The following is a 27,537-nucleotide window of genomic DNA, read 5'->3' as shown; positions in this document are numbered from 1 at the left end:
TTATGATGTTGCACTCTGGCCTGCCTCGGTTTACCCCTTCTGCGGGGCATCCTCCTAGCCCCCCACTGCAGTCTAGCAGACAGTGCTGTGAGGCCAGTGTGTGCCACGCCCCAGAGCCACCTGACAGAAGGAGGTTTGCTTCCAGGGCCCCTCCACGGGGCTCCGAAAGAGGACAGCGCGGGCAGGCGGGCCGGACAGCGGCCAGAGTCCTTTCCTGGCCATGGTCGCAGTGAGCAGGGGAAGGCAGGTGTTCAGGCATGGTCACTAGCGTCCCCAGTTAGGGAGGGTGGGGACTTACCCACAGATACCCAGTACTCTAGTGATGTTTGCAATAGCAGTAATAAGAGCAGAGGTCATTTAACGGGCGATCCTGGAACGCAGGCTCCGGGAGCCTGACTTGTGTCACTCCACCAGCTCCTCCCATCGACCCGGCGGGGCTGATTCTGTGTGGTGGGAAGTAGGAGTGTTAGGAAGTGACGTCTGTTCTGTCGCCTGTAAAGTGGGCACATTAACAACGAGCAATCACTTGTGGTTGTAAGGCATCTGTGGTTCCACGAAAAGTGTTCAAAATAGGATCAGGGACAGAGCAAGTGTCTTGGCCTGCCTCAGTTTACCTTTCCTGTGGTGCATCCTCCTAGCCCCCCAGTAGAATCCAGCAGTTGCTGTCATTCCAGTCATACACATGGGGAAACTGAGGCAGTAGTGGTGGAGACCTTCAGCCAAGGTCACATACCCAGAAGTGATTATGGCCCCAAGGCAGGGAGCTAAACTGCTCTCCGAGGCCTGGAACCTCGCTGAGGCCTGCAGCCCCAACCCTGGGCAGGGGGCTGGGCAAGGCTACCTGGCTGCAGGAGGAGACAGCAAGGGCTCAGGGTCATATCCAGGTGACTGCGCTCCAGGTTCCAGCGGGGCCAACCTGGTGTCTCCACCCTGGGCTTCGGAGGCTGTCTTATCCCATGAGGTGGCTTCAGCCAGCCTGGAAGGTTCCCACCTGGGCTTGTCAGTGGTGATAAGGCTGTCACTGTGGGTGGTGGCTGGGCCAGGGCCAGCCAGGGAGGGAGGGAGGGAGAGGGAAAGGCAGCACAGGGCTGGGAGCCAGGGTGGAGAGTCCGTGGGCAGCAGTGCCCTGGGGACTGCAGGGCCAACCTGGCTCCTAGGCAGGTGAGGGGGCTGGGCCCTGGAAGTGGGGAGCAGCTGAGGGTAGCCCAGGTCGGAGTCTGGGTCTTCCTGGGAGAGGAGACTTCTGCGTTGTGTGGTCTCAACTGTGTTTTTTCTCTTAAATATTAATGGATGCCTTAATGTGCAGGGGGCAGGTGCAGTTACATTGTAATTCATAGGCCCAGCTTGCAGGCAGAGCTGGAGGGGCAGGGACGGGATGAGATGCCAGCCGAGCGAGGCCTTGTCCTGGCTGAGGCCGGCCCGGGTGCCCTTGCCCTGGCCTGCTGCCCCATCTGCCCCCCACACAGAGCCCACACAGCTGATCCCACTGCGCCCCGACCCTCCGGTCTCCTGGGAGACAGGTGGGGAGGGCAGGGGGAGATGAGCGTCCCCGAGACCCTGTGTGGCTGAGTCCTTGGCGCCACGCCACCTGTTTGACAGATGTAAATATTTCATGACAGACTGCCGTCCGCTCTGCCTCTGCTTACAAATGTGCAGACAAGGAGGATGGGGATGCTGGTGCCCAGATGGGTGCAGGGGGGCTGTGTGGGGCTGGATTCGAATCCCAACTTTACTGTTATGGTGGCTCCTCCCATTTAATCATCTCTAGGATGCCCTGGGGCAAGTCCCGTTCTGATCCCTTTTTAACCATTGGAAACCATTGCCTGAGCCCTGCCAAGGTCACTCCCAGTGCCTGAGACCTGCCAGGTGCACCAGCCCCTCCCTGAGCCTCAGCCTGTTCCTTTTTCAACAGCGACGGCCCTGTAGCTGTGTCACAGCACCGGCAGGAGGAGGCAGCGTGGCGGTCCAGGCCCTGGGTACCTGCGGCACACAGTGGGTGCTCCCTGTGCACTCGCTGCTGTTAGCTTATCACTGTTACTACTCTTGGTGTTTTTCTGGGCTTTTCCTTTTCTTTGGACTTCTTCACCTTGCTCGAGCTTTGAGGACACCACGCCCTGTGTTTCTAGGTTTGGGGGAGCAGGCAGACAGTCGGAGTTTAAAACTCCTCTTGCCCTAGCAGGTGTGGCCAAGCAGCCACCAGGGGTCGCTGGAGAGGCGGCCAGCCCATCCCAGGCCCCCTTAGCTCTGCAGTGGACCCAGTCCCTGCTGTCTGCGTCGCTCTGCTGACGGGTGCAGGACCACCTGGCCCAGCATCCAGCCAACCAGAGCACAAATCCAAGAGTGGAAAGGGGGGACAAAGGGTGGACGCCCCTTTTGGTCTGGTCACACATCCCTCTCTCCCAGGCTGCCCCTCCTCTGCAAGGCAAGGCCACCTGAGAACTGAATTGTAAATTCCAGCCGGGTGAGGAAGGGGCGGGGGATGAAAGACAAGATAAATGGATAAATAAAAACCTATTGGCTCTAAATGCACAAGGAGGATTAATAGGACGAGCTCTCAGCTGAGGATTCTTGGGCAAGGGCAAAATTTCAATGAGGGCTTTGGGGGCCAGAGGTGCCCCCTGCCCGGCGCCCAGCCCTGGCCCAGAGGCCAGAAAGCCAGAGGGCAAGGCTGCCCCCAGGACCTCTCTGGGCCGGGGAGGTTTGGGGGGAATGGGGGTGGCCCACAGTGTTCCGCAAGACTCAGGAGAGACACAGTGGGGCAGGCAGGGTGGCTGTGGCCTCACCCCGCACCCCAGCCCCCAGCGCTTGGCCCTGGGGCCCCAGCATCCGCCTATGGGAAACGATCCCAGCCCCACTCCCAGCCTGCTGGGCTGGAGGAAGCAGGTGCATGCAGGCCTGGCCATGGCCGTGGTATTGATGGACAGGAGGCCAGCAGCTGCCGAGGGTCTTTGCTGGTTAAGGCTGCTGAGGGGAGGAAGGGGCCGGGGTCTTGGGAGCGAGGGAATGGCAGTCCAAAGACAGCCTCAGTTTCCCCGTGTGTAGAGAGATGTTGCCCTGCCTTGCCCGCCTCCCCACCTTCCCGGGAGGAAACGCAACTCTCTGAACCTGCAGGCGCTCTGGTAGAGCGAGGCCCTTTCTAGGGTGAGGCCTGAGTGTCATGGCATATTCAGCCTTGAGTGACTTGGCTTTTCCCTGTTGAAATGGGTGGGTATTAGACTTGATTCAAGGAGGCTCTGGAGAGATGGAGAGTGGAATTCCACGCTGTGTGACTCTCATTGTGAGGCTCACCCTCTCTGAAGCCCTCCCCCAAGTCAGGGGATTAACAGAACACGCATAGGGAACTGCCTGAGCAGTGTCGAGTGCTTAGTAGGTGCTCAGTTCACGCGAGGTAGGAACCTGTTCTCTCGGCCCAGATGTTGGCTTCCCTGGCTCTGTCAGCCTCACTGTCCAGTGGAGCTGGGAGTTTGCACGGCTCAGCTCGTCGTGCAGCCACCGTCTCCCGAAACGCCCGAGGCAGGGCCCAGCCGAGGACGAGAATAGTTCCCTGAGCTGACACCTTGTGGTGCAGTGAAGGCTCTTGCCCGGGGAGCAGGCAGAGGAGCCTAGGCTGTCACCAAGCCCTGGGGACATGGGGAAGGATCCTCCCTGCTGCCTGTTCTGATGGAGCGTTGGGTCCAGAGACCCTGAGGGGGCAGGGGCGGTGCAGCCGGAGAGCAGTGGGGTCCAGAAAGGGCCAGAGGGACATCTTTCCAGTGCCAGAGACTCCCTGGCTTACCTGTGCCCACCTTCCCAGGCGCTGCTCCCTCTCTATTCCGCACCCGTTTTGTGGGGTTTTTTTGTTTTTTGGGTTTTTTTTGAGACAGGGTCTTGCCATGTAGTTCAGGCTGGCCTTGAACTCACTATGTAGCCTGGGCTGGCCTTGAACTTGCTGCAGTCCTACTGCCTCAGCCTCCCAAGTGCTGGGATTACAGGCGTGTGTCACCATACCTGACACCCCTAGCCATGCTTTAAATGATTTTCGTTTTGGACCTTTCTGCACGTGTCATCACAAGCCGCCTCTGGTCCCATGGGTAGTGAGCCAGGCAATGGGTGAGCCCAGGGACAGGTGGGCTCCTGCTGTGCTTTGGAGTGGGGTGGATGTGCATCCTGCCCCTTCAGAGCTGTGGAGGATTAATCCCTGGCGAGCTGCCTCTAAGGGCCACGCGTGCCAGAGGGGTGTAGATGGTTCAGGAGAGGGTCCTGGAAGTTTTTGAGGAGCAAGGGTCTGGGCAGAAGGAGAGAGAGGGAAGGGTCCGGGTGCCGGAGGGGGGTGGCCACCCCAACTGCGCATCTCCTAGAAGCCCCTCAGGCCGGTGACAGGGATCTCATGGTGCCTTGACAGCTGGGTGCCCAAGGCTGCCCTGGGTCCTCTAGCTCACAGGGTGGAGGCCATTCTGACAAGGACCAAGGAGGGCCGGGGAGGGGAGGGACAGAGGGGAGGTCCCGGCACGGGCTGGACACAGGGGCCCCTGCCCTCACCTCGGCTGTGGTGTCCCCAGGAATGGGGTAGCCTGCAGGGCCATGTCTAGCACACAGCCTGGGCCCAAGGCTGCCCGACTGACCCGGCCGGAGCCCCCCGTGGCCCATGCGAAGGGACCCAGTGACAAGGAAGGTGAGAAGCCACACCTGGTCCTGCTCGGCTTTGGTGTGTAGGATCTGGTTTGTCGTTTGGTGGCAGCAGATTTGCTCAGACACATGAACATGTGCCCCAGTTCCCCCACATGTGCCGATTTCCAGCGGGGCAGCGGGCAGCACAGCCAGGGCACAGGATGGGGACTGGGAGTTGCAGACCCTGGCAGGGGGAGCAGGCCTTTCCCCAGGGGGACCAAGCCCCACAACCTCCGTTTCCCCAGCTTGGTGATGGTGCAGTTTCATTCAGTGTTCCTGGGTGATTGCCAGAGGCTTGGGGAGCCTTGATCGGTCACAGACAAAACGGGGCACCCCAGTGCCCAGGAAGGGTTCTGGACGTGTACCTCGTGCCTGCCATGGCGCTAAGCATTGTTTAACAGATTTTTTTAAAGTGTTTAATTGAGGTAAAATTCATATAACAGAAATTAACCCCTTAAAATTTTTTAAATGTATTAATATATATAATAAAATTTGGCCTTTTAACTAAAGTGTGCAATTCAGTACGCTCACAGTGACATGCGACCACCACCTTTGCCCAGTTCCTAGACATTCCCATCATTCCACAAGAAACTCTATACTGTTAAGCAGTCACTTAACACCCCTTCCTCCGGACCCCCCGACCACTGGTCTACTTCCTGTCTCCATGGATTTACTTATTCTGGACATTTCGCATAAATAGAATCATGCAGTATGACCAACCCAGGGTGAGAAGTAGGGTCTCATTCCGGTCTTAATTTGCATCTCTCTGTTGAGTCTCTTCTCGTGTGCTGATGGGCCACTTGCCAACTCTGTGGACATACTTCTGTTCAGGTCCACGATTTGCCCATGATTTCATGAGATTGTCTCCTTGTGGTTGAGTTGTACATGTTCTTTGTATATTCTGGATACTAGACCCTTATCAGGTATGTATTTGAAACTATTTCCTTCATTCTATGGATTGTCTTTTTTTTTGGTACCAGGGATCGAACTCGGGTCCTTCTGCTTTTGAGGCAGGCGCCGGAACCACTGAGCTAAATCCCCAGCCCTGTGGATTGCCTTTGCACTTTCTTGCTGGTTTCCTTTGCATCAAGTTCAGTTTATTGCCATTCCGTTTGTTGCTTGTGCTTAGGGTTTCCTACCTGAGGAGCCATTGGTAGATCCAAGGTCCTGCATACTTATTCCTATGTTTTCTTCTAAAATGTCCATAATTTTAGCTCTTTGATCCCTGTGGAGTTAATTTTTGTATATGGCGGGAAGTAAGGCTTCCTCACATTCATGGCATCCAGTGTTGCCAGCACCATTTCTGGAGGAGCCTCGTGTTTCTCCACTGCATTTTCCTGGCATCTCCATTGACAATGAGTTGGCCATAGATGTGTGAGCTTATTTCTGGACCCTCAAGTCTGGCCCATTGCAGCACTGATCATTTTCTCTGCATTACTCCATCAAACCCTCCCCGGTATACTGCATGGAAGAAGCTATTAGTATCCTACCATGCCCATTTCGTAGAAGAGGAAACAAACCTCAGTACCAGGTGGTGGCATGGAGCCTCAAACTTGGATCCCAGCTGCTTAGCAACGATGCCAGGGTGAGGCTGAGGAGGGGGAAGCCCAAATACTAACCACCACTGTCCCTCCATGTTCCTCTTTCCCCTACTCTGTCTTGTAGCCTGGGACATTGGCAGTGTTTCTCAGAAGAGGGTAACTGGAAGGGGATCCTGTGATTTCTTTCTGATCTCCAGCTATCTCTCTGGCTTCCGCTCCTTCCCCTCCCTACTCAGCCGGGCACCAGATTCCGTGTCTGATCTTTGTCATACAGGTAGTGTTGCACATGGTAGGTGCTAAATAAATGCCATGACATCCCTCATCTGAGATTAAGAGTGCAATTTAGGGGATTCAGAGGAACCCCAGGAGAAGCTGAACGAGCCCCAATATCTATAAGTGTCTTGCAACAGATCAGACTGCTCAAGCGGGGGACATGAGCACCTGGAACCCGGCTTCTGGGTCCCTCTGACCCCACTGCAGACCCCTGAGCTCCGCACCCCACCCCTTGGAAGTCCTAGTCCTGAGTTCCCAGAGGAACACAGTATAAAATCACTAGTGGGGCCCAAGCCCCTTCATTTCCCAGCTGAGGCCAAGAGGAATGGAGTGAGTTCCTTCCGTCCCCAGGGAGGGAGCGGGGACAGGAGGCTCCAGCCCAGGCCATGGGCTCCCCCACATGGGGACCCCCCCCACCCCCACCCCCGCTTCCGTCCATCCTTTCTCATGCCTGGATTTGCCCTCCCATGGTGGCATTTCCTGGGGGACAGGGGATGTGTCTGGAGGTCACCTGCAGACCATGGCCCTTCCTGTGGGGGGGCACCAGGAGCAGGGTGTCCTGTGACAGCTGGTGTGGCTGGGCGTGGCCCCACTGTCGCCCTATGGGTGTATGCAGCTGTCTTCTCCCGGCAAGGTGGGGGCGGGTAACCCTGAGCACAGATGAGCCCCGGGAGCTCAGAGAGGGGCACAGCCCTGCTCTGGTCACTCAGCACAGCCAGCGTCTGCTCCCAGCCTTAACGGCTGCCCCTGACCGCCGTGTTCTGCAGCGCAGGTCTGACAGGTGGCACAGAGGGGCCTCCTTGGTGGGAAAAGCTGACGTTAAACCCTCCGTGTTTGTGGGTGCACCCGGGACCCAGCATTCTTCTGCTCTTCATGGTCTGTCTTCAGTCCTCGGGGACCCTTTGGCCTCCGGTCCCCCCTGCAGCTCCCTCCCGCTGCCCAGGTCATGTGTCCACTTGACTCCAAGTGCTGGCCGGGACATAAAGAAAACAAGTGGTGATCGGCCGGGCCCCGGGCACCAGAGGGTCTGCTTCGGGCAGGGGCAGTGGCCCCTCCCTCTAGGGGAGCAGGAGCGGCACCGTCCGGACCTCTGCTAGCAGCTGTTCTGGGGCGACCCATGGGCTGCAGCGGAGGGACTCTGGACTCTCCTGCCTGCAGGATGTGGTCTGCCTGTTGACTCCAGAGTCCCCTGTATTCTTGAGGATGGAGGGAGGGAGGGTAACCCGGGGAGAGGCCACATCCTTCCAGGCCCCTGAAGACCCAAGGAGGACAGAAGACAGTGGGCAACTCCTACCTCAGCAGCAAAACCCCAGTACAGGGGCCACCTGGCTTTCTAGGGTCATGGGCCCCTGGAGAATCCACCACGCTCTTCCTAGAAAAATGTGTGTGTGCAAACACACACACACACACACACACACACACACGGTTGCAAACCCTGTGGGGACTTCCCTCCCAGACAGCCCCGAGTGCACGCATGGCCCTCAGCGCCCAGCCACCCAGCCTGAGACGGACCTGCCCTCTGAGGGGGCCCTAACTGCAGGGAAACCAGCTTTTCTTCCTCCTCCTCTTCTTCTTCTTGGTTTTTTAGACAGGGTCTCACTATGCAGCCCAGGCTGGCCTTGAATGTGTGACAGTCCTCCTGCCTCAGCCTCCTGAGTGCTGGGACGACAGGCCTGGCCACCCCACCCCGCTGGGGTTGTCTTCTGCTTGCTGACTGGTCCTGTTCAGATTTCCTAGATGCCACATCCTCCTCCTCCTCAGAGCAGAACCAGCTAACGTTTATTCAGTGCCTAGCGTATGGCAAGCACTTAGCCCAAAGCAGCTCTCTGGGTCCTTGCAGGAATCTTAGGGCAGCGTTTATAGTAACACTCATGTTGAATATAAGGAATCTCGGATTCAGAGAAGTGGACCTGCTTGTCCAAGGTCACACAGCTTCTATGTGGGGGACCTCGGTACCGGGTGCAGAGCTCATGGGAGTGGCTTGAGCAGCCCAGAAAGCGTCATTTGTGTGTGTGTGCACACACGCGTGTGCATGCACGCAGCTGTGAGCACCGAGGAGCACACTGTCCCTGTCAGTCCAGGAGGGATGGTGACGTCTCCCACCCCTGCCTTTGAGGCGTGATGGAGTCGGCTAATCCGCTTATTTGATAATTCACGTATTTCATGTTTACTTGGCAGCGGGTGTGTTCCCACGCGCCAGTTCCGGGGAAGGCGAGATGGCTTTGCCTGGAGGGAGCCGATCTGTCTTTCTGGGGAAGGAGTGGGGGAGATCTACGCCCAATGGGGGACAGTAATGGGCCTAAAAATAGAGGGCAGAGTGAGCGGCAGGTGTCCTCTGTGAGGCTCCAGACCTGGCCACCCCAGATGGAAGACTGTCCCGTCTCAGTTCCCCATGGTGGTGGCCTGGCCCTGGGCTGCACACGCGAGCCTCCTGACCAGCCCTGTGCCCCAGGCCCACCCCAGGGGCTCCATGAGGACGGCTGTCGTGGGTACCTCTGCAGCAGGCGGGCAGGGCTCCAGTTCTGTGGTTCCACCCCTCACCCCCTCAAACTTCCTAACCCTTGTGGGGGGCGTTCTGCAGGGCCCACTGGCTGCCTCCCCGCCACTGCCTGCCAGGATGGTGCTCAGTGTGGATTCCCCTGGGAACCTGTCACCCCATCCCTGCGTCCCCACGGCCAGCAGCTGGACATTGTGGGAGCCGGCAGCAGGTGCCTCAGACTCCTGGGTGGTCTCAGAAGTCTCAGAATGCTCGTTGAAGTCTCCCGCAGGCAGCCTTGGAGCCTGACCAGCCTTGGACCCTGACCAGCCTTGGGCATCTTGTCGGGTTTTGTAATTTGGACACAGGGAGAGGATTCCACAGCCTGGCCCGCCCAGCCCCCTGAGCTGCAGGATCCCTGCCCATCCAGCTCCCCACTGTGGGCCACAGAGGCACTGGGGCAGCTCACGCTTTGCACTCTTCGTAGCCTGTAGCCTTGTCACCTCGGCCTGCCATCTGCTGTCCACCACCTCGGGCGCCCTCCATGCCCATCTGCCTGTCCTGCTGAGCCTAGCGAGCCCTACCCCCCAAGACGCCCTGAGACCCGCCCCCGGGGCTGTCATCAGTGCCATTCGTGGGGACCATGCCACGGTGAGATCTGTGCTCCCGTATGGGCTCCGAGTGCCCAGGAGTGTGCTGCCAAGCAAGTGCGTGGCCCTCTGGGGGCCTCTGTTCTGTCTCCTGGAGGATGGGGGTCCCGCAGGACCGAGGCTGCGGCCCGGGGGACTTCCTTGGAGCCAGCCGTGCCGGCCCCCTGAACTCCAAAGCACATGTGAGTCACCGCAAGGCTGGGCTGCTTAGCTGGTCAGCGGGTGACCTGGTTGGCCAGTTAACTGGTTAGCTGGTCGGTTTGCTTTCCCTCTGGAGTTGCACCCTGGCAGGCCTGCCCTGCTCCTTCCCCGTGACCCTGCTGCTGGCCGCTCCTCTGGGTGACTCCCACCCTCGCCCAGGTGTGGGGCAATCCCACAACCTCATCCTCTTTCCTCTGCACTGCCACCTCCTAACTCCTCAGGTGCAGCAAGAAGCCCTCAGGGTCTGGGCTTGCGGCCATCCCCACAAGCTGTCCCTGAGCCTCTGGTGCTGTTTCCACTGCTGAGGACCTGGGCGGGGCCCTGCTGAGCAGTCACTGCAAACCCTTCCCAGGTACAGAGACACCGTGGCACCTGACGCCGTCCCTCGGCCACATGGGTCCAGGGCTCGGCTGGGCGGTGGGGACAGTGGCCTGGATGTCCTCCCTGAGAACGGGCTGCTTTGGGAGGAAGGTCCTCCGAGAGAGGGGCTCATCCCAAGAGCTCGGGGAGGTGTGGGGCTGTCAAGAAAGGGAGAAGAGCCCAGAAGGAGCAGCCTGCAGAGGCGGGGCAGCTGGAGAGGGCCAGGGGAAAGGGTCTGAGGCTCCTGGAGGAGCCCAGGACACTTGGGGCGGGGCTAGCAGGCTGATGGAGGCCCGGCGGGGGCCAGGGCACAGTGACAGTCGGTGGGGTGCTGCCAAGGATGCAGCTTCAGCATCGTGCCTCTGGGCCCCTCCTTGGCCTGTGTGCCCCCTTGTCGTGCACAGCCTCTGCCGAGACTGGGCCGCAGCTCTGTGTTCTGCTCTTGGCCCAGAAGCCTCTGGGACCTGGGGCTGGGGGAGCTGGGGAGCTGGGGAGCTGGGGAGGAACCCCTCTGCTGCCTGCCCCGCGTCCCGCCCCAGCAAGGCCTTGCAGGCGCTTTTCCTGCTGCTGAAATATTCATGTCAGCAGAGTGGCCTCTTTGGGAAGGCTGCCTGCCTGTGTCGGGCTCAAGCTTACGCACTGCTCAGGCTTTTAGAGAGCACGCCGCTCTTCTTACCCTCTAAGCATTTTCTGCCTCCCGAATCGATAATGGACTCCGCAGCTGGCTGCCCGCCTTCCCCCAGTCCTGCCGCCTCCTCTGCCTCCCTCCTTTTCTCCCTTTCCTTCTTTCTTTCCGCCTTCCGTCCCTCTTATTTACTTTTTAGAAAAGTAGTAAATAAAAGTGTTGAACTGTTTGGGTGGCTGAGCACAGCCTCCAACCAACAGGAGTCTGGGTGGGCAGGAAGAGGATGAGCCACCCAAGGTACCCAGACCCTGGCCCGGCCCAGGGAGCAGGTTGTGCAGGGAGGAGGTGGGGAGGATCCTGAGCTGGCGGAGGAAGGGGAGGGCTCAGGGTCACCCTGCCTCCCTCTCTAGAGAATCAGAAAACATTTACCACATAACCAGAGAAAACAAGACCAAAACAGAAAGGAAAGGGGACCTGGAACAAATAATGCTGAGCATGTGCCAGAAAAGATCACCAAACTCTAAGAATGGAGCATTTTGGGCTCGCTGCCCTTTGTGGTAATGAGCTCCCCGTCGCTGGAGGAAGGCAAACGAAGGGGAGTCACCCCCTTCTGAGATCGATGCCCACGCGTGTCTGGTTGGTGGTGTGACACCAATGAGGGACTGGAGGCATCCACTGCCCATGGGGGCCACAAGGGATTGCTGCCAGGCACGCTTCAGCTGGGAGTTTCCCATCCCAAGCATTCCTGGAAATCTGGCTGTGGGAAGAAGCCGCATATGCCCAGGGCAGAGCAGATTTTTTTTCTTTAAGAACACAAATTCAAGTTCCTGGAGAGATTAACCCTCCTATCCCCAGGGCCCCAGCAGGACCCCGCCCACTCTGGCTGCTCCGAGGGTTTGCATCCTGGCAAGCAGCGGCACCCACGCAGGGCCTGCAGCGTGTCCGCGCCCTCTGACCACTCCTGGCAGAGCCATCCTGGGCATCTTGCCCGCAGGGACAGCCCTGTACCCGCCCCACCCCCTGGGAGGCTGGGGGCGGGGCCTGTCGGGAGAACCTAGACTTCAAAGCTGCTCGCCCCTGGCCATGGGGTGTCCTGTCTTCTCACTGCCCTGGCCGGGTCCTCTCTCAGTTTGGAAATGTCCCTTAAATGCCACTGTGAGGCCACGGCCCTGGGGACTGTGGCCCCAAGGTGGGCAGTTCTGGAAAGAGGGGGATAAGGGGCAGGTCTGAGATGAACGGCCTCAGTGACCCCTTCTGTCCTTTGGAGCCCTGGAGCAAAATGGAGACTGCTGTCCTCCAGAATTGACCGGGTCTGGGAGGGAAACTGTTTCCAGGGAGCCAGACAGCTCCCAGGCAACGCAGTGCGGGTCACAGCCCAGGGAGGTTACCTTTCGGACCCGAGGCTTCTACTCCAGGGGAGGCCGAGGGGAAGAGGAAGAAGTTAGAGGAGAAAGAGCAAGAGGGACCGGGATCAATGAAACCACAGAAGCAGAGAGAGGGAGAGAGAGGTGGGGCCACTGGAATTAGAATCCGCACGGAACAGAAGCTCCGTTTCCGCTGTGTTAATAATTTATCCCCGCTGCAACTTTTCTTACCAATAAATAGGAAATAACTTGTTAGGGAGAATTCCCCCGGCCCCAAGGCTCCCTCCCTTGAGGCGGAGGAAGGTGTGTATCATCCTTTCTCCCAACAGCCTGGAAGGTGCGGAGTTACATCAAAGCTGAAGACCTTAGGATGTTGGGTCAGAGCTGCTCGGCCCACTCCTGCTTGGCCATTTCAAGAAGAGGGAAACTGAGGCACAGACAGCTCAAGGCCCGGCCAGAGTCACCTGAGACGTTGCTGGGTTCTAATCCATGGCTTTGTGGGTTGGGTGCTCATTATTGATTTCCATGCTGTCCTGGAAGCTTCCTTTTGTTTCCAGGACTGGGGACTGAACCCAAGGCCTTTGCACTGAGCTATATCCCTGGCTCTTTTTTTGTTTTTTATTTTGAGACAGGGTCTCACTCAGCCACTAAGTTGTCCAGACCAGATTCAAACTTGGCAACCTTCCTGCCTCAGCCTCCCAGAGTGCTGAAATGACAGGCGTGCACCTCGATTCCAAACCCCAAGATGCTATGAGTATCCGGCTCTGACTGCTGAAGCCACAGGGCCGGGTGGTAGCCGGCACCCTGAGCAGTCTGTATGCAGGTGCTGGCCACATAGGACCCAGGGCCAGGGTTACTGGGCTCCTGGGACCCTTGTTCGTCCCACAAAAATATCCCGCGTCCCTGCAGGGTGCAGGGGCTGAGCTGGAGGTGGGCAGAGGTGCTATTGTGGGGAGTGTACCCTCCGATTGAGAAGCCAAGACCAAATATCTTTTCCTTAGCTGTCCCTTGTTCATGACTGAGGCCAGACAAAAGAGAGATTAGCAAGACAAAAGCACACAGATGACTTTAGCAGCAGCTTTGCCGACTTGAGAGCCTTTGTAGAGAATTCGGACCCAAAGACAGTGGTTCGTCTGTGTGTTTCTGCTAGGTTTGGTGGACACACGTGTCGTCCTGCAGATGTCCGATTGGATTAAATAAGTCTGAACCAGGGCATGGTGGTGCACACCTGTAACCCCAGCACTCCGGGAGGCTGAGGCAGAGGATTGCAAGTTTAAGTCCAGCCTGGGCAACTCCGTGCGTTAGTGAGATTCTGCCTCAAAAAAATGGTGGGGGGAGGCAGGGATTTAGCTCAGTGGTGCTGTGCCTGCCTTACAAGCGAAAGTTCTTGAGTTGGATCCCCAGTACCAAAAAAACAATGTTGGGGGGCAGGACAGGCATGGAGCTCAGTGTGAAGGCCTTGGGTTCAATCCCCAGTACCAGAAAGGAGGGAGGGAGGGAGGGAGGGAGGGAGGGAGGCAGGGAAGGCTGAGCAAGCAAATGGTCAGGCAGCGGTCACTCGGCAAGGCCTGGTGTCCAGACTCCTGGCCCGCAGCTCGGAGATGAACAAGTTTTTTTCCTCCAGCCAAGCAAGGCCCTTGTGGAGTGAGGGTCTACGACCTGCCCTGGGGAGACAGGCAGGGAAGGTCAGAGAGCAGCCTTCCTGCTTCTGTGGGCTCTCAAATTCCTTCAGCTTGAAATATTTGGGGCAGCATGACCTGAACCCCACCTGGCTAGAAGAGCTTGAAGGACTCGCCCACACGGGGGAGCTGCTGAGCACGGTCCCGAGGCCCAGGGCCACTCAGGTCGCCTGCCTTTCCCGAGCCTCCACTGCAGCTCCGATGGTCAGGGAGCAGCGGTCCCCACAGCTGGCTGGGCCTCTGGCTCCCTCAGCTCGGAAGGTAGCCAGAGAGGAGAGTGGTAAAGCCGCCAAGGTGCTGCATACAGTCTCTCCGCTAGGGCGTCAACTGCCTGTGTCCCGAAGGACTCTGTCCCCGCCCCGTTCCCTGGTCCAGGTGGTCCAGACACCTTGCAGGGGTCTTGCCTCTGAGTGTCCCCAGAGCCAGATGGGCTCAGTTCTGAGACCCCTAGGCTGAGTCCCATGGCATCCAGGGGTAGTGACAAGGGATATTGCATACCCAGCTCCCCATCTGCACGGGGAGGAAACAGACGCCTCCCGCCCGGAGGTGGCCAGGATTGGATACAGGCGCCCAGCCCAGCCCTGGCACATGGATGGCACTCAGTGAACCTACGTCACACCTTCGTCACCCTCCCTCCTAAGCTCAAAGGTGTGAAGCTGCTGTTTACAAAAATTGCTACAAGCTGGTACACGCCTGTAATCCCAGCACTCTGGGAGGCTGAGGCAGGAGGACTGCAAGTTCAGATCCAGCCTTGGCAATTTAAGGACCTGCAGACCCTACCTCAAAATACAGAATTAAAAAGGGCTAAGGATGTAGCCAGATGTAAAGGGCCTGGGTTCAAGCCCTAGTGACACACACATGCGCGCGCACACAGAGTTGCTACCACTGGGGACATTTCTGGGTATTCCATTCCTTTCAACTCACATGACATTGGGTGAGGAAACAGGCTCAGAAAAGCCTCCCCTCCCAGGGTCGAGCTGAGATGGAACTCAGGGTGCTCAGAGCTGGACTCAGACAGGGGTCCAGACCAGGGACATGGGACCAGTTATACGGGAAGTGGGTTTCTGCATTTTTCTGCAGAAAATTCTAAGACTTTTAATCGGCATTTTCGTATTTCTCATGCAACGGCTGACGAAGGGATTGCTGTCACGGGTGGGCTCTGGCACCGTCCGGAACGTGCCAGTGTGTGGCCTACACACCCGTGACTCACACCTGCGTCCGGGCTCGATTTTGCCGTCGTTTGCGCCTGCGGTGCGGTCACTGACCTGGAGCTGGGTGGGAAGGCGCAGACCCAGGAGGTGGAGAGCCACCCCTCACACATTGTCCCCTGCTGTTGGCGCTGGCGGCGGGGTTGGGGCGAACTGGGCTTCGTCCCCAGCGAAGGCCGGAGGACAGCAGAGGGAGAGCAGATGCTGGGCTGGTGCGGGGTCGCCGCTCAGGGTGGACACAGGTGCTCCAGAATGGCTCATGGCACCCTGGGACCGCGGTGGGCCCGGGGTCGTGGGGAAGGAATGGAGGAACGGGCGCGGCGGTGAGTGCTCAGGCCGATTCTTTAGTCTCTGACCACCTGCTTCCCGGGGGCTGGGCGGGTGGCCGGCCCTGCAGGTCAGGGCGGAGCCCTGTCCCTGAGACAGACAGGCTGGGAGGGGCCCTGCGTCCCCGCAGCCCGGGGACCACCAGGAGGCTGGGTGGGCGGGGCGGGAAGGCAGGGGCCGGAAGAGGAGGGACCGGGAGGGGCCGAGGTCTGGGTGGGTCCCGGCAGTGGGGCTGATGGGATATCGGCGCTCAGTGGGATACCCGCGTAACCGCCGTCGTAGTCATGCGTATCTCTTTTAAAAGTAAATTTTATTTTATCCCATCCCCCGCAAGCGATTCATGGGTATCTTAATTTTTACTTTCATTAGTCTATATTTGCAGGACACGGTGACCACACTCGTCGTGGGAGCTGGTGCGTGTACAGGACACGTCTTCACCCCTCCTACACCCCTGCCCCGCCCGCCTCCCCTCCTTCCATCTCGCCCCCTTTCCCATTTGCAAAAGATCAATCTCACTGTTTCCTAGTATCTATTTTTTATTTTGCTCTTTAATTTATTTATACTCTGGGTTTCTCTTGTACGAGAAACTGCTCGATATTTAAGCTTGTGTGTCTGATGTATTTCACTGGACATGACGGTCTCAAGGTGTGTCCATTTTCCTACAGATGACTCGTTTATCCTCCTTGGTAGCAGAGTAGTACTCCGTAGTGCATAAATAACACATTACGAACAGGCCATCAATATGATGATAATAATAACTATAATCCAGTGGGATTACTGAGGAGAGAAGGCTGAGGAGACAGAGGTGGAAACATAGGAGGAGGAGGAAGAGCAGATTCGTTCTCAGAAGCATTGCCCACTCTCCAGAGGGGCTGGGTCAGTCCTGCCATCGTGGGCCTCATTTTCCCCATCTGCTCATGGAGGGCCGGGATGAGAGCCTGTGTTCATTGCACCCCAAGGTCTGCCAGCCCCGTGACCAACGCGCTGGCTGGGGGGGGGGGGGGCCGAGGGCACCGCAGGCCAGGGAGGACAGAGCTATTTCGGTCGAGGAGGACTTTGTGTTTCCGGCCTCTGCGAACCCCGGGCTGGCCCTGCCCTCCGAGGGGCCTGGGCTGTGTGGGGGCCTGTCCTGCTCCCCAGAGGATCAAAGCTACGGCCTGAGGCGGACCGCAGTATGGCCTGCGGGGCCCGCAGGGTGGTGGCTGGGCCCTGCATCCACTCCCCGAGGGGGCGCGGGGCTCATTGGAGAGTAAAAGGTTTTTAACTCAGACCTAAGCCTTTTTGTCTCTGAACAAGCCAGACACCTGAAATATTCATCAAAGGGCTGGGAACCGTCTGGGGCCCGGTGGTTACTACCGCTGTTTGGTTGTGATTTTTATTTTTAATTAATAGAGTTTATTACCTACAGAAGTCTTAGCTCTGCAGATAATTGAGTCGGTGGTGCAGACAGCGCCCGTCCCTCGGCCTCCCTGCTGGGACAGCCGGACACCGGGCCTCAGTGCGCACCGGGGCCCATCCTTCCCTCCCTCCCCTGCAGGAGAACCCCTACCTGTGCAGCAACGAGTGTGATGCCTCCAACCCCGACCTGGCGCACCCGCCGCGGCTCATGTTCGACCGGGAGGGCGAGGGCCTGGCCACCTACTGGCAGAGCGTGACCTGGAGCCGCTACCCCAGCCCGCTGGAGGCCAACATCACGCTGTCGTGGAACAAGAGCGTGGAGCTGACCGACGACGTGGTGATGACCTTCGAGTATGGCCGGCCCACGGCTATGGTCCTGGAGAAGTCGCTGGACAATGGGCGCACGTGGCAGCCCTACCAGTTCTACGCCGAGGACTGCATGGAGGCCTTCCGCATGGCCGCGCGCCGCGCCCGCGACATGTCCTCGTCCAGCGCCCACCGCGTGCTGTGCACCGAGGAGTACTCGCGCTGGGCCGGCTCCAAGAAGGAGAAGCACGTGCGCTTCGAGGTGCGGGACCGCTTCGCCATCTTCGCGGGCCCTGACCTGCGCAACATGGACAATCTGTACACGCGGCTGGAGAGCGCCAAGGGCCTCAAGGACTTCTTCACGCTCACCGACCTGCGCCTGCGCCTGCTGCGGCCCGCGCTGGGCGGCACCTACGTGCAGCGCGAGAACCTGTACAAGTACTTCTACGCCATCTCCAACATCGAGGTCATCGGCAGGTAAGGTCGCGGGGCGGGGCCGGGCGGGGCTGTCACTGGCTGCCCAGGACGCTGTCTGACGCCAGGAGGTCGCCCAGTCCCGGGTGTCACTCAGGCTCTGGAGCGTCACCTTGCTCCTGGTGTTGCCTGGTTCCGAGGCTGTCGCCCTGGGTGACATCAGAGCGACCCCTGTGTCAAGGGGGGCTGTGCAGACAGCTGCCCGGGCTGTTTCTCGGGGATGGTGCTTGTGTGGATGGTGAACGTCCTCACAGGGCCCAGGGCCAGGGCAGGTTCCCACTGACCGGGAGCTTTGTGTCCAGGGGTCCTGAAGACCACCTCGGGCTCACGATTCACCAGAAGGACAGAGCTGGCCAAGCTGTGTGCTCACAGTGCTGCCTTAGGACAGCGAAAGGCTGCAGCCTAAGACAGAAACAGAACTGTGCCCAGGGCAGGACCGGAAGCCGCTGGAAGCGAGCTCTCAGCTGCCATCTCCCAGGGAGGCACTGCCTTCTCCTATGGGTGACTCCCTGGTCCTGCACTGTCCAGGATTGTGTGTCCACTTGGCAGGTGCCACATTGATGTCCAGGGCAGGGGCCGCGTCCCTGGGCCGTCCGTCCAGTGAGGGTGCTGACTTCTGGCCAGGGTCTGATTTGCAGCTGGGCTCTGAGGAGCTGGCTGTCAAGGTGCTCAGAATGGTGTCAGGCGTGAAAAGTGATGAATAAAATCCTTACTGGGCAAAATCATGGCATGAGAGGGCAGGCACAGGCTGAGGGGGCACAGTGCTGGGTGTCACTGCTTAATTGGGGCCAGGAATGTGGCTTTAGCAGGAGCCTGGGCCTGCGCATGTCTCCTCAGTGGGCTCGAGTTCTGCCCAAGTGTGCGATTCCTGACAAGTGGAAAGAGCAGCTTGCAGCATGATGTGTGTGGCACAATCCTGTTTTGTAAACTGTACGACATGCCTGTGTGTATCCCTTCATTCTGACATCGTGTACAGACTGGAAAGAAAGGTGCAAGCTCAGGAGAAGCACCGGGCCAGGTGGGGGACACTAGGAGCCCATTCACTCGCAGTTGGCTGGCAGCTGGCGGCCCCGGGGGGTGGGCAGGCCAGGAGGGCGCTGTGGCTTTCCGGTGTGCTTGCATCTCCTTCCACTCTGACAGCGAGCGGGTGTGGATTCTGGTGGACAGAGGCCGGCGAGTCATCAGGAAGGGGTGTCAGGTTCCAGGCTGGCAGCTGCAGAAGAGCAGGTGCACGCCGGCCAGGTTTGGGCGCCTGTGATCTCTAATCCTCCTCCCACGGGGACAGCATCCGGAAGTCAGGGGTGCTCTGGGTCACCTGCTATCTGAGCACTGCCGTGGAAGCCAGGGGCTGAGGGGGCCCCAGGTCTCCCCAGGGTCGAGGGCTGTGTTCTGACTCCTGAGGCTGCCACAGGGGACTTCATCTTCATCCTACACTTCAGCAGCAGCTCCTGAGGGGTTCTGATGTCTGGGCGGGGTTCGGGGTTCAGGCTGGGATGGTGACAGTTTAAGGCCCAGTAGGACGACAGTCGTCTCTCTGGTCACTGGGGTTCAGGGCCCCTCCCTCTGTGCCCCTCTCCAGGCCTTGGTTTTCTGTCTGTGACAACAGGACTGGGCTACCCAGAGCCCACATCTCCCTGCACTTTGTCGGCATGCTCCCTGCCAGGCAGCCCGCACGGCTGGACACCCTGGTTCCATGGCAGAGGGGATTAGCTGTGGGGGGAATCTGGTCAGAGAATAAGGGCTCCTTAGGCAGCTGGTTGGCAGGGAAGCAGCAGCTTGGTTGTGGATTAATTGGGCCTGGTTAGGTGGTTCTGCAAAGGGCTGTCACTGCCTCCGCTTGCCCTTCCTCAGTTCCTTAGGAGTTCAGCTGTGACCGGAGCCAGAGGCGCCTCAAGAGGCAGCACCCAATGGCAAGGGGGTGTGGGGACGGACGGATGGTGCCCTTCACAGGGTGTTGTCCAATGGGAAAGCTCACGGCTGAACGAAATGACAGCCGAGATCCAAAGCCACGCGTGTTCAGCTCCGACTGCCCTCACCTGCAGAGCAGTTTCTAGGCTGGGCGATCTCCCGGCCTCCTCCCGGAAACCCTGAGTCTTTGATTCAGTGGCAGCTGCCTGCTCTGCCACAGGTAGCAGCTATTCAGTTCAAAGGGGAACCCAGCTGGCAGGGGGAGGCCAGAAGGGGTCAGCGACTTGTACAAATCAGGGGACAGGTGGGGGGACAGTGCTGCAGGAGAAGGAGGTCAGCGCTGGTGGCCGGCCGGAGGGAACCCAACTGCAGGACTTCCGGCCGCCTCCCCCCCGCCCAGCCCATTCCCGGAAGTCAGGGAGGGTGCAGGGCTGTTTTCTCCCTCTGCACTGGGGTGCTCAGGTGCAGAGCTGGCTTTCAACCGACCTCAGAGAATCTAGGGCGAAGTCAGGACTTGAGGAGGGAGGAGACGGAGCCCTCACCCGGCACAGGGTGCAGAGCAGCCAGGCCCCAGCTGGCAGGCAACTCGTGGGAGAGCTTTTAAGACAGGACTCCCCACTCATCACTGAAGGCTGGGGTCGGGCAGCACCTGCAGAATGCCTCCATGGAGCTGGGGTGGAGCTCCCAGGGGGTGGAGCTCCCAGGGGGCGGAGCTGGGTGATTGCCATCTGGCCAGCCTCGGTTTGCTCATCTGCAAAACAGAGAAGCAGCACCAACCTCACCAGCTTCCTGTGAGGGGTCAGTGAAGTGGTGGATCTGTAGGGCTAATCCCGGGGCCCCTTCCCCGGCTTAGATGGCTGCCCAGAGCTGCTCACCAGCTCCGAATGTTTCAGGGCCGTCCTGCGGCTTCGATATCACACGTTCAGCAGGCCCGCAGGGCTGACCGCCGGGACCCACCCGCTCCAGGCCTGGGAGCTAGAAGAAGGAGGGCAGGCGGGGATCGCCTCCCTCATCCCAGCCCCTGCCCTGAAGGCGCTTCCCTCTGCCTGAGAAAACTTGGGGAGGCTCCCAGGAACCAGTCCGATGGGCCCAGCCGGGGGTAGGAAACAGGAAGTGAGCTCCCTGTTGCTGGAAGCATTCAAGCCGGGCAGGGTGGCACTTGTGGGAGCTGATGCGGAGTAGCCCTGTGCACCAGATGAAGGTAGCGGTGGTGAATTGGGTGAGCAGAAGGAACCCCAGGTGCTGAGCCTCGTGTGTCCTGGGCCGGGCATCCCAGCCTGCCCTCTCCCTCAGCAGAGAGGGAAGAGATCTGCTGGCCGGACTTCCGGCTCCCCAGGCCCTGGCGTCCTTCTCGTAATCGTCCGGTTCATAGTGATTGCTGGTAGCTGAGGATAGGCTGAGCCGGCCGAGAACAGAAACAGAACCAGAGGCCAGAGAAGCTTGGCAGAGGGTGGGTGGAGCATGAGGTGCCTGTCCGTGTCCCTGTCCACAGCTTTGTGGAGTGGTCCCCCGCAGTGGGGGCTGTGTGACTCTGGAGGGCGGGGCTCCTGCTGCAGAAGCGGCCAGGGCTCCGTGAGAGTCCTTTCTGAGCACTGAGTCCTACCCAGTGAGGATCCTTGTCCCCACTGCACAGATGGGGAAACTGAGGCCGGGAGGAGAAGAAATAGATGGGTGCTTGGCATCAGAAAGACAGAAAAAGTGTTGGTGAGGACTTGGAGAAATGTGGGTGTGCATTGCTGGTGGGAATGTAAAATGGGGCGGCCACTTTGGTGAACAGCACGGGGCTTCCCGGGGAAGTCGAGATTACCGTAGGACTAATCCATCAATTCTCCTTCTTCTTCTTCTTTTTTTTTTTTTTTTTGGTACCGGGGAGCAAACTCGGGTCCTTGTGCTTGCGCAGCAGGCGACGAAACCATTGAGCTAAATCCTCAGCCCCCTTCTTCTGTAGCTATACCCAAAATAATTGAAGGCAGGGACTTGAGGCGCATCCCATGTTTCTGGCAGCATTATTCAGAAGAGCCAGGAGGTGGGAACTACCCAGATATCCACTGATAAATGGACAAATCAAATGTGGTGTGTACACACCATGGAATATTACTCACTCCTAAAAAGGAGAGACTCTGCCACATGCTTTGACGTGCAGAAACCCTGAAGGCATCATAGGCAGTGAAAGAAGTCGATGTGCAAAAAGACAACCACACAGTTCCATTTATATGAGGTCCTTAGGGTTGTCACATTCATGCAAACAGAAAGCAGGGCCTGGGGATGGGGACAACAGGGTTAGTGTCTACTGAGGACAGTTTCTGTGTGGTATGAGGGAGGGATTTGGAAATGGATAATAGTGGTGTTTGTGCAGTGCTGTGGAATACCCAATGGTACCAACTCTACTTCACCATGGTGGGATGGCAAATTTTATGTTTTGTAGATTTTTCCATTTTTAAAGTGGGCGGTGGATGGATGGGCTCCGAGGGGACTGTCAGGTGGAAATCGTGGCCCAGCGTGACCCTGGACACGTTTCCTAGCCTGTCCAAGTTCCTTCCCACCTCCCTAAAGGGAGCCTGGGCCCAAGAGGCTTTGCGGGCCCCTCCCTGCAGGGCCCAGACCTTTGGAGCCCTGGCCTTCGGTCAGCAGTGCTGTCCTTGCTGTGCCGAAGGAGGCCTGGCCCATGGCTCTCAGGAGCAGTGGTCTGCAGGCTCCCGGAAGTGGTGCCAGGCATTTGTGTGTGGTCCAAGGGGAAGAGTGCGAAACTCTGTTTTGTTCTCAAAGGGTCCTGTGGTCCCCAAACATGTGGAAAGTCCTAGCAAGGCAGCTTCAAGCCTCCTGAACTACTGCTTCCATCAAAGAGCCATGTGTGAGCCAGGCGTGGTGGTGCACACCTTTGACCCAGCGTGCAGGAGGCTGAGGCAGGAGGATCGCTGCTTGAGGCCTGCCTGGGCTACATAGTGAGACTCTGTCTCCAAAAGAAAAGCGAAGAGCGGAGCCTGACTTTGGTCCATCTGCTGAGAGAGCTAGAGGCGGAAGTGGACAGGAACAGTACTGGGATTTGTCCACGGCCTGGGAAGTGTGAGAAGCGAGTGTAGAATCGCCATGTCGCAGGCCTGCTCTGCGCCGAGGGGAGCGATCCCTGGGGCCCCTGTCTCAGATGCGAGGCTCCACCCTGTACGCATGGGGACTCAGTGCCCCCTGCACCCCGGGATGACCTTGTAACTTCATCACATCTGCCATGCCCTACTCCCATGCAGTCACGTTCACCGCAGGACGTCATTATCCAGACCTAACTTCCAGATCCTGACAGGGGCGCGGCGTGCTGGACTCCAAGGCCTTCGGGGCTGACCCTCTAGCAGGGAGGGAGTGGGAATGAACAAACCGGATAACCACAAATGGCCAGGATAGAACCACGGGCCAACCACGGGGACGGGGGGCCTGAGAGGGACACTGTGAGGGCCCCGAGGATCCGTGTCATCCAGCTTGGTGGCTGAGGGTGCTGTAGGACCAGCTTGTGGCTGGCCTGTGCAGAAGAGGGACTGGATTTATCCCGGCTTTGGTGAGAGCCGGGTGGTGTGCGGGGAGGCGGTGCTGCTCAGCTCCTGAAGGCTGAGCTGGAGCCCCAGGTCCTTGTGAGCCCCAGGGCTCTGGTGGCAGAGGCGGGGGGCACGGAGGTGGCGTTGGCTGCAGCCTGGGCAGAGCGGCTGGAGGGGCAGGGACAGGGGCCCCATTGTGAGCTGCCCGCCTTGCACTTGCTTCCTGGGCCCTCTTTTCGCTCTGCGGGGGACACACCCTGCACCCCTCCACTGGGCCTGAGATGGGCCCCGTCTGTCCCCAGCCCCACAAGAGAGGCTGTGGCCTCAGGACGTCTGTGGGGAGACGATGCCCCCTGCCACCTCGCCCCGCCCACCCAGCTTTTCCCATGCAGCCCCCGCCCCCTCCCTGCGTGGCTTCCCGTGGATCTAGGGGTCGAGGCCCTGCCCTGGAGCCCACTTGCAGGGCCCACACACTTGTCCTCCCTGCTCTCCAGCCAGGGCTAAGTCCTGAGGTTTGGCCACCCTGAACCTGTGTCCTCTGCTGCCTCTGGGCCATCCAGAGCTCCTCAGGCCCCTCTGCCCTGGGTCTCGGCTCACAGCCCAACTCAGGTGTCCACATGGTGTCCTCGGTCCCTTCGTGGCCTCCGAGGTCACAGCAGTCCCGCCACGTGGGCACAGTTACCGTGCACGGCTGCACCCTGAGAAGGCTGGCTGGCTCGCACTGTGGCACCAGCTGCAGACCCAGCAGGTCTGTGGAATCCATCCAGCCAGCCAGCCAGCCAGCCAGGAGCGGACAGCGCACTCATGTGAACCAGTGAGTCTTATCTGTCACACTGCAGCACAAAGGATGGAAACCAGGGCTGGCGTGAGGTACAGAGCCTAGGCCAGCGGGATACCAACACCCACTCGGTGCCACTGCCTTCCGCTGTCACACCGGATCCCTGTGCCTGGTTCCTTCCCGTCATTCGCTGAGGCCTGGCGCCTGGGCCCCGACTTGCCTGCTCTTCTCTCGGGGTGCTGGACGCCCCACGGGGAGAGAGGCAAGCTTGCGTTCGCCAGCCGGGCTGGTGGCCTTGCCAGGCCCTGCCCCCACAGTGTCACCCCTAACCACACACTTGAGGCCCCCGCTCCCCAGGCCGCTCCCCCTGCTCCGGGAGGCTGTGTCTGGCTCTGAGGAGGGTAATAGGATTTGTCAGCAGGCAGGAGAGGCGATGTCCGAGAATGCACTTAATACGAGCAGCCGGAGCAAGAGCACAAATTTAATTTAGCCAATGAACTCAATTGCCGGCAGGGCTGTGTTCTGGGAGGACGGCGGCCTGCGTTTGTCCAAGTCACCCTGTGAGGCTGGCCGGGCGGCGAGGTCTCTGAGGGTGGCCTTGTGACTGGATGACCTCCAGGGTCCTCTGTCCTGTAGGGCCTGCCCTCCCACCCCGCTGGCCTGGTGCGTAGCAGGGCTTAGCCCCGAGGCCCATCGTGGTGATGGCCAGCTGCTGGCTGGACACGGGAGCCCTGGGCACCTCTCACGTGACTCCCCAGCCCTTGGGGTCCCATCCTCCTGGCTCCAGACACCTGAGCCCCTCGGGGAGGAAGGGCCCTGGGTGGCTGCCCTTCCCCTCATGCCGCAGAGCTCCACACTGACAGGCCTCTAACTGAGCCAGTGTGGGCTTGGAGTTTGCTTCCTGCTGGTTGCTTCCAAATAGGACTTTTCCTTCCAACTTGCTCCTTCAAGGTGTCAAAACCACACAAGTCCAGGCTCCTCTGCCCGCCGTGTGATGACGCAGGCCGAGGCTTTGGATAAGGGATGAGAGAGAGATGGCTGAAATCAGTTACCAGAGCCCCAAGGCCCCCAGCCCAGACCTGGGCACCCCGCTTTGGAGGGATGGCTGTGAGTGCCGAAGCCCCGCGAGGTGTCACCTTGCGGGGAGCCCGCCCTGGGCACTTGGTCCCCACGCCACGCCCTCCTGTCCCGGCGTGGATGACATCACCCTGGGAGCCTGCGCTGACCCACATTCTGCCCACCCTGCAGTCTGGGAGCTGCTCCAGACACTCCGATCCCCTGGCAGGCGCTGGGAGGAGGGAAGGGCCCAGCTCACGATTCAAGTGGCGCCCTGGTGCCAGGCCCGGGCCCAGATGGTGCCCCTGCCGGCAGCTCCCGGGCACTGCCCACCCTCCCCGCAGGGCAGGGCACACTCAGGCCTGGCACAGGCTGGCGTCCCTGCTGTCCTCCATGTGGCTGTCAGACCCCCGCCCGGCCTGCCTCTGCTCCGAGGACTCTGCCGTCGGCCGGCAGGGACGCGCCCTGCCTGGAGGAGAGCCTGGCCCTTCCTGGAGCAATCACCGTCTCCTGGGGCTCGTTAGGGAAGCGCCTGCTCCAGAAAAGAAGCAGCTCAGCCGAACGGGCAGCTGCAGCCCTACATTGGCAGCCAGGTGGCAGGGCCAGCTTCCAGCGGGCGAGTGGATGGCCATGCCAGTCAGTGACGGGGCAGGGCTGGGGTACCGACCACTCTCTGCCACTCGGGGAGCAGGCTGGAGGGGCAGATGAAGGGCAGGATGCCCTGTGCAACTTGAATTTCAGGTAAACGGGAATGACTTTTAGTATAAGTATGTGCCAAGTACCTCATGGATAACTTATACTCACAAAGGTACTCGCTGTTTATCTAGAGTTCAGATATAACCTGACATCCTCTGTTCTTTTTTTTTTTAAGAGGAGTCTCACCATGTTGAGCCCAGCTGACCTTGACTCCTAGGCTCAATTGATCCTCAGGTAATCAAGGGCTTTAGCCTCCTGAGGGGCTGTGACTATAAGCCCACATCACCATGCCTGGCCACCACTCTGCTTTTGAAATGAAGTCTTGCTATGTGGTCCAGGCTGGCCTTGAACTTGTGGCAATCCTCCTGCCTCAGCCTCCTGAGTGCTGGGAATTAGAGGTATACACCACCGCTCCCAGCCATCCTGCATTTTTATTTGCTAAATCTGGCAAACAGAAAGGTAGTGGGCTTGGTGGGAAAGCAGATTCAGAGGCCAGTGGACATATCCCCTCTGTGGGCACTCCAGGGAGCCAGCGGCCAGGCCACTCTGGCCCTCCTTGGGGTCAGCTGATGGGACACGCAGAGGAGGGCTGCTGTCCCCAGGGTCTGCCAGGGAAGGCTAATCTCTGCCTCCCCAGGAAGCCCCACACTGCCACCCCACCCTCCTGAGTCACTTGCTGGCCGAGGACAATAGCAGCAACAGAATCGCCGGTGTGTGTGGTGGCCACGTGTCGCATGGGGACAGCACTGCTCGGTCACCTCCACAGTACAGGGGCAGGGTGTGAGCCCAGCCGCGGTCACTGCGGAGCACCGTTCCAGCCCCTGGGCACGGACCAGTTGCTCCACCCCAGGTGCTGGCAAGGAGCTATGGCGCTGGCTCCCACCCCTCCTTCCCTCCCCCCGTCCCTCCCTTCTTCCACGGACACTGAGCACGTTCTGTGTACCAAACAGCGTGTTGGGCACTTAGGAAAATTGAATTACGCAGTGGAAAATCTAAGACCCAATTCAGCCCTTCCCCTTCTAACCGAAGAGGTCCTGGGCCCAGAGAGCCACTGTTTCAAGGTCGCCCGGCAAATCAGCAGCAGGGCCCGACCACTGACTCATGCCCCGCTGTTCATGCATATGTGTGGGTGTGCATGCTCATGTGCGCGTGTGTAAGTCCCTGCTGCTACCCCAAGAGGTAAAGCCGTGGGATTCTGCAGCCATGGGGATGGGAGGGGGACACCTGTCCCTGCTGTGTCCCGCTGGCCAGGCCACCCCGTCCCTCAGCTCGTGACTAAAGACTGCTGGGCCAGTGTGAGGCCGATGGGTCTGGGGAGGCTGGCGCTTCCTGGGGACCAGATTCCCAGATTCCTTGGGAGAATGTAGGGCTCCTGCTGAGGCACAGCCAGACCCGGCCACACAGTCTGGACAGGGCCGCAGCTGGCGTCAGGATGGAGCGCGACCGGCCGTGCCGCGTCTGCTTGGTCACAGGTGGCCCTGGAAACGCATCAGAGCTTGAGCCCCCACCCCTAGACCCGGCTGTCACTGGCCCGGACCTGCGGGGATCTTGTGTTCCCCTGTAAAGCGGGAGGAGCGGGGCTTTGTGGGTCCTCGCAGGGCTTGCAGTGCCTGTCCATGTGAGTGCCTGCTAAATTATTTACCACGCATGCTTATTTATTTTATTTACTTCGGCTCCCAAGGGTCTGCCAGGACAGGGAAGAGAAATCCCGGGGCAGCAGCCTAGGGGGTGGGGACAGCCTGGCTCCAGGCTTTGGGGTGTTTGTCCTTCCGGGGGCCCCTGATTCAGAGCCCCAGCCATGGAGACCGCAGGCCCTGTCCCAGCTGCTGCTCGAGGCCCTTCCTGCCGCCGAGGTCACCTGCTGCGTGGCCTCCCCGAATTGCTTGGCCTCTCTGTGCCTGTTTCCTTGTCTGCATGCACATGGCAGCAGAAGTTGACACACTCGTCCCTGAGCTCTTGTGAAGCATTGACGGGTCTGTCCAAGGGGCGTTCTGGGCCTGGACGTGTGGCAGGTGACACGGCAGGCATGGTCCCTCTGCCCTCCCCTCT

At 59.4% G+C, this 27,537-nt stretch overlaps 1 protein-coding gene across 11 annotated transcripts in view; it reads left to right on the top strand.

Moving 5' to 3' along the window:
* Ntng2 (netrin G2) overlaps positions 1-27,537 on the top strand; it is a 50,953-nt gene that overhangs the window by 5,119 nt on the left and 18,297 nt on the right. For 8 of the 11 annotated variants that reach the window (XM_021261838.2, XM_021261836.2, XM_087182999.1 and 5 more), the window contains one exon: positions 16,889-17,532. In XM_021261838.2, coding sequence (XP_021117497.2) covers positions 16,889-17,532 — 644 coding nt within the window. Of the gene's footprint in view, positions 1-1,912; positions 1,977-15,632; positions 15,765-16,888; positions 17,533-27,537 lie in introns of those variants that run through there. The other 3 variants (XM_087182996.1, XM_087182998.1, XM_087182997.1) reach the window with 3 other exon arrangements.

Source organism: Heterocephalus glaber, unplaced genomic scaffold, assembly GCF_053883595.1.
Source record: "Heterocephalus glaber isolate CG9 unplaced genomic scaffold, H.glaber_assembly_v1.0 deba00001479, whole genome shotgun sequence".
Classification (NCBI taxonomy): Eukaryota; Metazoa; Chordata; class Mammalia; order Rodentia; family Bathyergidae; genus Heterocephalus; species Heterocephalus glaber.
This window is presented reverse-complemented; position numbering and strand designations above follow the sequence as displayed.